Source organism: Orycteropus afer, unplaced genomic scaffold (assembly GCF_000298275.1).
Source record: "Orycteropus afer afer isolate SDZICR_OR568_19922 unplaced genomic scaffold, OryAfe1.0 scaffold00043, whole genome shotgun sequence".
Classification (NCBI taxonomy): Eukaryota; Metazoa; Chordata; class Mammalia; order Tubulidentata; family Orycteropodidae; genus Orycteropus; species Orycteropus afer.
This window is the reverse complement of record NW_006921630.1, coordinates 7407034-7416988: the sequence shown is the minus strand read 5'-3', so window position 1 is coordinate 7416988 and position 9955 is coordinate 7407034. Positions and strand designations below refer to the sequence as shown.

The 9955-nt window shown below is 40.5% G+C and overlaps 1 protein-coding gene across 1 annotated transcript in view; it reads right to left on the bottom strand.

Annotated features, from left to right (window-relative positions):
• Window positions 1-7967, bottom strand: part of XPR1 (xenotropic and polytropic retrovirus receptor 1) — a 324974-nt gene extending 317007 nt beyond the window's left edge. The window contains exon 1 of the mRNA XM_007937640.2: window positions 7899-7967. Within this exon, the coding sequence (XP_007935831.1) occupies window positions 7899-7967 (69 nt within the window). The remainder of the gene's footprint in view (window positions 1-7898) is intronic.
• Between the last annotated feature and the right edge of the window lie 1988 nt (window positions 7968-9955).

Below are 9955 nucleotides of genomic sequence, written 5' to 3'. Positions count from 1 at the left end.
GTATCACTACAGAAGTAGGATTGCCCAACCTTCCTTCCGAGGAGTGGCTGGTGGGTTTGAACCGCCAGCCTTCTGGTTAGCAGTCAAGTGCTTTTAGCCACTATGCTACCAGAGCTCCCTAAGACTAGAGAGCCTTTTCTCAGGGTATCTTCAAATGTTCTTACGGGAGTCTTGTGCTCTAAAGCGGCATGTCTCACAGTATGGTCAGGGACTCCTGTGAATCCCCGAGATCCTTTCAAAGAATTCAAAAAGTCAAAACTATTTTCACAGTAATACCACTTGAGCAACTTTTCTCATTCTTTCGCAAGTTTTCCAGAGTGTACACGAAGTGTGATGTCATTTCTATGATGACTAGAAGGTTATGTATTCTTGTGTTTTAATTAAATTTTTCTGTTTTAATTTCTAATATAGCAAATATCAATAGATACAACCCACAAAAACAAAACCTCTTTGGAATTCTCAGTAATTCTTAAGAGTTCAAATGACCTTGAGACAAAAAAGTCTGAGAATCAATGTGCTAAGTTACAGAAAAAGCCCCATAAAGCACATGAACTACCTTGTGAACTACAACTTTACCAATTTAGCTTAGATAAGTTACTTACACAATTATCTACAAACTTCCCATTTTCCTCTATTACATTTCAGTCTCTCAATCTTCAAAACTCACTTGGTAACCATTCATGAATACTCAGTGACAGAACTGGGTCTAAGGATTTCCTTATACCTGATCTAGAATCTTTTTAACACTGCAGGTCACTCTGAATAAGTAAGAGATGACTACATTTTCTTAATCAACATATTGTCCCTTTTGTTACAAAATACATGAAAGTTGTGAATTATGTTTACAGCAGGTTAATTACATTTTCTTCCTAATCAGTCTCTAGAGATACTATGCTTGCTTGGTGAGGGGAAGAAAAAAGTGACTAAATTTCTCGTTGTAAACAAATCAGATTTAAAGGTGTACAGCATAAAAAGTATGAAAACTAAGGAGAAAGTCTTCAATATCGTTTATACAACTGATCCAAATTTATAACCAAGTTCCAAGTCCCCAATCTGCAATCTTCCTTTTCTATACCATTTTTAATTTTAAAAATACTTTATGATAACTGAAATACAAATTCAAAACAACTCACACAAAAACATTTTATGCATATGTGGGTTTTTTCTATTTTAAGGTAATAAAAGGGCTAGAATTCAGTGACAAATTAGCCTATAGCAAATGAACACATACAAATATTTGCTGGATGAATAAATGAATAATTTTTAAGGCATTTGTTTATGGGCTTTGTCTACCTGGTTTCTCTGAACATTAACTGGGTAAAGGAAAGACTTGAAAAGACAAATACAATTGGGCAAGAACCCTGAAATGTTGACACTCTTTCAATCCCAAAAGACAGCTCAATACCAGGTAATTCACAAACCAGCTATAGTTAAGCCGTACAACGTAGATAAAGTCTTCTAAACTTTTTATGGTACACCCCTATAAAAAAAAAAAGTTTTTTTTACTGTAACATCCAGTATATGTATTTGTTGTTGTTGTTGTTGTTGTGTGCCATCGAGTCGGACCCGACTCATAGCGACCCCTCCTTGGGTTTCCAAGGCAGTATCACTACAGAAGTAGATTGCCCCACCTTCCTTCTGAGGAGTGGCTGATGGGTTTGAACTGCCAGCCTTCTGGTTAGCAGTCAAGTGCCTTAGCCACTATGCTACCAGAGCTCAGTTATAAATTAATACAGAAGTTCTAAAGAGATGAGACAAGGATGAAATAAACAATTTTTAACTTTCATTTATAACCAGTACAAACATATTTTCATCTCTAAAAATTATCATCAATAGCAATACTTGTAGAGAACAATATAACTGAAAAGTTTCATTACTTTCTAAAGTCTTAGTTTAACACTGTATGACATAGTATTTCAAAGCTCTGGTTCAAAGTTCAGAAATCAGGTGATTTTGATACTTAATTGTAATGGCTACAAGCTGAAAAATATACCTCACAAAGAATATTCACAATATAGAACAGATACTGAAAGTAGCATTCATTATGGATAACCAAACCAAACGAAACACACTGCCATCAAGTCATTTCCGGCTCATAGCGACCCTGTAGAGCAGAGTAGATAGAACTGCCCCATGGGTTTCCAAGGCTGCAAATCTTTACAGAAGCAGACTGCCTCATCTTTCTCCCACTAAGTGGCTGGCTTGTGGATTCCAACTGCCGACCTTGTGGCTAGCAGCTGTGTTAATCACTGCACTACCAGAGCTTCCTTTATGAACAACAAAACCCACTGCCACTGAGTAGATTCTGACTCATAGCAACTCTATAGGATAGAGGAGAATTTCCCAATTAGGGTTTCCAAGGCTGTAAATCTTTACAGAAACAAACTGCTTCATCTTCCTACCATGGAGTGGCCGGTGGGTTGGAACTGCCAACCTTCTGGTTAGCAGCCCAATCCTTTAACCACAGCTTATCAGAGCTGGATGTAAAAACCTTATTTCGAAGAGTTATCTCAATAATTTGTGAAATGTTTTGCCCAACTCTTGTCAGATCTACTGAAGTCATGGTTTTTATCTGTATTCTGTCTGACAAAAGGCCAGTACTAGAACTGGAAATGTCAGCTCTACCATTTTCTTGCACATACAAAACTGATATTACTGCTAAGGCTTCTTTACAGAAGCCTTTAAGTCACATCCATCTTTTAAGGGTTAGATTTACCTTTAGCTATAAACTGGGTTAATTACCATTTGTTCAAAGTGCATAAACAAGTGACAGAACCAATGTCTATCTTCCCTCTTTCCCTCAGAATACCTGTGTATGACCTGCTAAGTGATGGTATAGCATTAATCTATTAAAATATTAAAACTACTGCCATTGAGTCGATTCTGACTCATAGTGATCCCCAGTGGGTTTTCAAGGCAGTAAATCTTTATGGAAGTAGATTGCCTCATCTTCCTTCCACGGAGCAGCTGGTGGATTTGAACAGCCAACCTTAGACACTGCGCCACCAGAGCTCCTTATTTAAATATTAATAGAGCTTTATTTCTTCCTTTTCTTTATATAAAAATAAATACAATGAATAGTTCTAACACTATCTTCTCTTTCTCCATGGGAGTTTTGGGTACTCTCCTTTGGGAGTTACTACTTAAATACTGAAACCCCTACCCAACACAACTCAGTCTCTCAACTGCTTTCCAAATTAGAACGAATTTGAAGCCAGTACTAATTTTCCATGGTCACCGCAGGTCAAATAAGATTCTTAGGGTCTTATGATCTGGGCCTTTACCCAAAATCTGATCCAAAACCAACCTTTAAAGATGGACAAGTATAATCTTTCCAGAATAATCACCCTAAAACACTTAACAAAAATAGTGAACAGTTACAGCTTCCTGTCTTATAAAATATTCATTCACTAACTTAAGAAATATTTGTAAACACACACATACACAAAGAAACATTTGCAAATGCCAGGCATCTCACTGACACAATCATTTGCAAGTACTATTTTAAATATACTATACTGTACTTTCATTTGTGGGAGAAGTGCCTGAAAGAAAACGTGTGGTTTGTGCCCCATCGGGTGGCCAAACTGGAAATTTCAAACAAGTTCCAACAAGGCAAGTTAACCCTAACTAATCAACATAATACCTTTGGGAAACTGAAGCCTGCAACACAAGTGTTCTCATTGGGAGGGTTATATAAATGAAAATCATGTTTCCTTACACTTAAAAATAAGGGAAGTGCAGCTAATGCAGAACCTCCCCCTTCCCGAATCCTGCAATAAAAACTTAGTCCATGACTATCATTTTTTGTTTAATCTACGTAAAAGTCTCATGGGGACAACTTTACATTCACAAATTAAAATCCCATCAATTTTTTTAAAAAAGATACCCATCATTTATTAATAATACTCCTTTAAGTGTTGTTTTCTTCATCTTTCAAATATAATTAAATCAAAAAAAAAAAAAAAAAAGCACAGAAATTTAAAGCTGGATAGGTCCTTAAAAAATACAGGGTTATGAGTTTAGATGCCATCAAGTCCAGTCCTCTCAATTTATGGATGAAGAACATAAAGCCCAGAAAGAGGATGTAATTTCATCAGGGTCACACCGCTATTATGACCTGATTCCCAATGCTTTCACATCCACGGCTCAAGAGAGTAGCAACATATATGATCTTAGACAAGTAACTTAACCTTTATGGACCTTGGATTCCTTATATGAATAAACAAGGAGGTAGTCTATAAATTCCCTGTCTGTTCTAAAATCCTGTAATTTACAGACCTCATTATTTTAGTATATTGCAAAACTATAGTATATAGGAGCTCTGGTGGCATAGTGCCTATGGCATTTGACTGCCAACTAGAAGGCTGGTGGTTCAAACCCACCGGTCACTCCTCAGAAGGAAGATGGAGCATACCGCCATTCCATAGACATACCACCTTGGAAACCCAAAGGGTCACTATGAGTCTGAACCAACTCCACAGCAGTGAATTTGGTTTTTTTGGTAGGAGCTCTGGTAGCATAATGCCTAAGGCACTTGACTGCTAACCAGAAGGCTGGTGGTTCAAACCCACCAGCCACTCCTCGGAAGGAAGATGGGACAATCTACTTCCGTAGTGATACTGCCTCGGAAACCCAAGGAGGGGTCACTGAGTCGGGTCCGGAGAAGTGGGAGGGGAGCTGTTGCATTAGGGTAAATTGTAGTCAATGTCATGAGGCAAAGTGTATGTGAACTGCTGTATGGAAAGTGAATTTGCTCTGTAAATTTTCACCCAAATCACAATTTTAAAAAAAATTATTCACAAACTTGAATCAAATACATTTTATGTGGTTTCCTCATATTGCTCTATTCTTTTGTGCTAATAATTTTCTGGATACTGATGGCACACTAGCACTAAAAAAAAAAAAGTAATAACAACAAGCTAAAGAATAACAACCATTAAAAGTTAAATCAAAGAAATTACGAACTGAAATGGATCCTGAAAAACTCTGGCCCTATATTCTTATTTTATAGAACAAGAAAGAGGCCTGGAAAGGCAAAAAGACTGCCCCAGGGTCTCATGGTTAACTCACAAAGAACGGGAACTTATCATACAATTGTGTATATAGAAAATTTTCAGTTCTATCTGATGCTCCACTTATTTCAAGTAGTATTTAATAGACCAAATGACAGAAAAACCAAAGAATCTGAACAGTTCAGAATGGTTCACAGTACTGGAAAGCACCACAGGCTAAAAAATAAGGGGTAATATACCAACACATCAGGAGCTCTGGTAGCATAGTGGCTAAAAGCACTTGACTGCTCACCAGAAGGCTGGCGGTTCAAACCCACCAGCCACTCCTCGGAAGGAAGGTTGGGCAATCCTACTTCCGTGGTGATACTGCCTCGGAAACCCAAGGAGGGGTCGCTATGAGTCGGGGGCCGACTCGACAGCACGTAACAACAACAACAACAATACCAACACATCACCACCAGTGCTTGAAAAACAAATTCAAGTGTTTGGTATACTAACAGTGTTTTAGGAGCATCATCTTCATATGGAGGAACTACATTATGAAAGGTTCTCTTCTCCAGCAAAAGCTAACATATCTCTTAAGCATGTCTTTTTTGCCCCAAAGTTTTTAAGCTTTTAAGGAATTTTAAATTCCTGAGCTCTAATGACTTTTACTTATGCTGCTGTATTATTTTTTAAAGGAATACCACCAACTCTTGAGAGACAATACACAACACACAGATTCTAACCCTATAAACATTTCTTAGATGATTACAGCACAGAGAAAAGTGCCCCTCACTTAATTTTGCCTACCAAACAATGAGCTATCCAGATTAGAAGCTACATAGTAGGGAATCTCTGCAGAATCAAAATTCAATTATCCACAATAAATGAAATTTTCAGAAAGCAATTTATAATTGGCCCAGGCAAAATAATTCAGTCACACATATGCTCAGGAATTCTGCCCCTCTGTGACCAACCTAGCGCAATCATTAGGGTTAGTACCCAAATGGACTATGTGAATAAAGAGTCCTAGGATCACTGATTACTCCAATCACAAAGCTGACATTACAAATCAAGAGGTAACTGCCATTTCCAAACTAAATCATATGCTTCCCCTTCCAGTCTCAGATATTCATTAATACAATTAATACATTAACTTAATTCTACGAAATAGCTAAGTGTTGTAATACTTAAAATGAATCATAGCATACATCTAGCCCAAAATCAAGCATACTCTACCACATAACAAATACAAGATGTTGTTTCCCTGTGTTTATGTCTTTTGCCTCCACAAAGAACTGGCAGTGGTGCTGAAAATCACTACTAGAAGGATGAAAGACTGATACTCTTTCAATAAAAACCATCATCTGGACTTTAGCCAAAATTTTAAAACTGACTGAATATTATTAGAAACAATAAATCAAAAACTCTACAAGCTGAGATGCCAGATCCTAATTTCATTCTTATTTACAAAATGTGGTCACAAAACACTTGAAAGAAAATGAAGAGACAAGAAAACATTAATACAGGCCTTTCATTTCTGACAATGATAAAATACTGTGTATTACAATTGAGTTTATTTTACAACCTTTAAGGTTTTGTTTAACCTACCTACATCTCTTTCCTTATCTCCTTCAGTTATTACAATGACTATATGAATAAATAAACTCACTACTCTTGCCTAAACATCCTTATCACTGAACTTAAATAGAAATTAAACAGAAGACTAAAATAATTTAATTCATAAAATCTAGCTATCATATGTGTGTTCATATTGATTTTATACTCTTTGTTCCTGCACATAACATACATGTGCATTCCTGGAGGTTACAGACAAGTCGTTCTCCATCAGCAGCTCAACAGCCAGTTACTGAGAATAACCTATTGCAATGTTTAAAGGTATCTTGCTTCTAAATATAAAAATGAGTTAATCATCTTTACTTTTCTCTGAATTAATGTTAAGGCATCTTTCTTATCACTATCTATTAAATACCCTCCAGGAGCAGTTAGCATAGAAATTGGACAAGAGAAGTAGAGAGAGCAAAAATTCTGTAAGACACAGGCACGTTTTAAAAGTGCATTGTTTACTGTATAGTAATTTTCCCTCTAGCAAACAAAAATTGTTGGAAATAAAACCCGAAAATTTTTACAGTTCCCCTCAGTCCTCCTTCCTCTTCCCTCTTCACTCCATTCCAAAACAAGAGCAAAGATGTGGTTACTTTGTATACTTCATGCAATCAGTGAAAAGACAAGTCACTGTCTTTTTATCAAAACAGAGCAGTTTATCACAATACATTGCATACCGTAATCACTATGTGATATACATTTAAACCAAGTTTCAACACGGTTACAAAGCCTTTGTCAACAGTGGGCAAGTAGGAAAAAGCCGAAGAGCTCTGCGGAATGAAGGACTCAGAGGAAATCACTGGAGGGGCTTATCTCGCAAGAGGATTCCCCGGTGAAAGGTGAGCAGAGAGAAACAAGACCTAACCTTGGCAAGGGGGCGCTCGCCCAGGGTGGGGACGAGAGGTCAGGGTAAGTGGGGAAGAGGGGATTTAGCGCCGAACTACCGCGACCCAGAGCAGCCTTCGCACCCGCAACCCCACCTGCGGTTCGCCTTCTCACCACCATTCCCCAGCCCAGGCCGGGGCTGTGCCCCTTCCTCCGGGCCGCCGCCTGCATATCCGTTACCCCGGCGGCAGCGGGGCTGCGGGGGAGGGGAAGGACAGCAGGGCCGGGAGGGGGACGGCCGCGGCGGAGATGCCGCAGTGCCTTCCCGCGACACTGGGTCAGAGTCCACCAAAGCGCGGGGAGGCAGCAGGAACCGAATACAGCGATGCAGGTCGGGACTGGGCGAGACGGTCCCCTCTCAATCCTCCCACACCTCAGCCCCTCTGGTACCTCATACTGGATGTATTGCTTCCTCCACTCGGGAGTGATGTGCGCGGAGAGGTGCTCGGCGAACTTCATCCTGCCGTTTCCCCCTTACTCCCACTCGGGTCCAGCAGCTACTGGCGGCGGCGGCGGCGGCGGCAACAGCGACTCCGACTCCTCCCCACATGGGCCCCGGCGCGGCGCTGCGCTTCTCCCCTCCTCCGCCGCCGCCGAGGTCTCCTCAGAGCCGCCCTCCCGCCATCTTCCTCCTCCTCTCCATAGCCCCGCCCCGCCCCGCCCTCTAGACGTCATCCCCATGGTAACCGCCTACGCCGCAGCGACGAAAAGGGGTGGAGTAAGGGGCGGGATTTAGGGTGGGGGGGCACATTCCTTCAGACCCCGCCTCGTCTGTGCCGAACTTACTGGATTTCTACGCCTACCCCTGAGAAACGGCAGAGTAGTTAAAGCAATTAATATTAATACTGTGGCAACAATAGTCCACGCAAAACGTTTGCAAAGAACTGTGCAAATAATTTTTCATTCTAATATTTATTCTTTATAAGACCCTTAAGTATGGATCAGCATTAATCCAAATTGAGTAGCTGTTGTTGTTCTTGTGTGCCAGCGAGTCGGACTGGACTCATAGTCATAGCGACCCCTCCTTGGGTTTCTGAGCCAGTATCACTAAGGAAGTAGTTTGCCCCATCTTCCTTCCTAGGAGTGGCTGATGGGTTTGAACCGCCAGCCGTCTGGTTAGCAGGCAAGTGTCTTAGCCACTATGCTACCAGAGCTCCCAATTGAGTAGCTAGCACAGTCTAAATAGCTGTCACAGTCTAAATATTTAAGACCCAAATGTATTTAAAGGAAAGGTACTTTGCACACTCTAGGTGCTCAATAGGGAGGGTAGGACTCCACAGCAGTGATTTTGGTTTTGGGGGGTTTTTTAGGTGTTCAATAAATGCTTGTTGAATTTAATTAAAGATGTCAGTGCCAAAAATTGCATGCTGCTTCTGAATGTCAATGTAATTGTCTAACCTGGGGAATGAGATTGGGGGGTACAAAAAAGGACAATAACAACGCCTGGACCCAAACCAGGCCTGGAGGGTACCAACTGGACTTGCGACTGAGCTTCTTGTGGGCTTCTAACTGAAAGGAAAATCGATGTTGGAAGGAAGGAAAATCTCCTAAAGGAATAGTAGCAATCACTAACTCCAGGAACACGGGAAATAAGCCCGCCTTCAGGCTAAAATGTTCTTGGGCAGAATGAGGAATCGATCACCCATACAATTAAACATCACTTTGTGGAACTGATTGGCCTGGAGGACATGATTTGGGACAGAAACACAGGTCTCGTCTTGGGTGGAGAAGCCCTAGATAATAATGACTAATATTTAGGGAGAAAGAAAGGCCTGGTGATATACTTCTGAAAATTAGCTCATGAAAGTCTATGGATTACAACTGTTTGATTCTGTTGTACATGGGGTCACCATGAGTAAGAGACTTACTCGACAACAGCAATAACAACACAACACAATTTATTGAGTAAGGGCGCTCTGGTAGTGTAGTGCCTAAGGCATTTGACTGCTATCCAGAAGGCTGGCGATTCAAATGCACCAGCCACTCCTTGGAAGGAATGTTGAGCAATCTACTTCCATAGAGATACCGCCTAGGAAAACCAAGGAGGGGTGGCTATGATTCAGATGCGACTCCACAGCAGTGAGTTTGATTTGGTTTGTTTTCCATGTACTAAGTGGGAAGGTTGGGCAATCTACTTCTGTAGTGATACTGCCTCAGCAACCCAAGGAGGGGTCGCTAGTAGTCGGGCCGACTCAACGGCACATAACAACAACAACAAGAAGCACTGTTTTAAATGGTAACTTGTACTTTGCCCTTTAATTCTCACAATTTTGATGAGAAACAAAGTTTACTAGGGGACTGCTGTCACTAGGACAGTATTCTGAGGTATTGGTCAGTGCTGCTGGCTTTTTTTTTCCTCCATGTATTTTTCTCTTCTCCTTTCCCCTTAATTCATGCCAGTAAGGTTTCTGCAATTGTTTCCTCAAGGGAGAAGTGATGGAAAATAG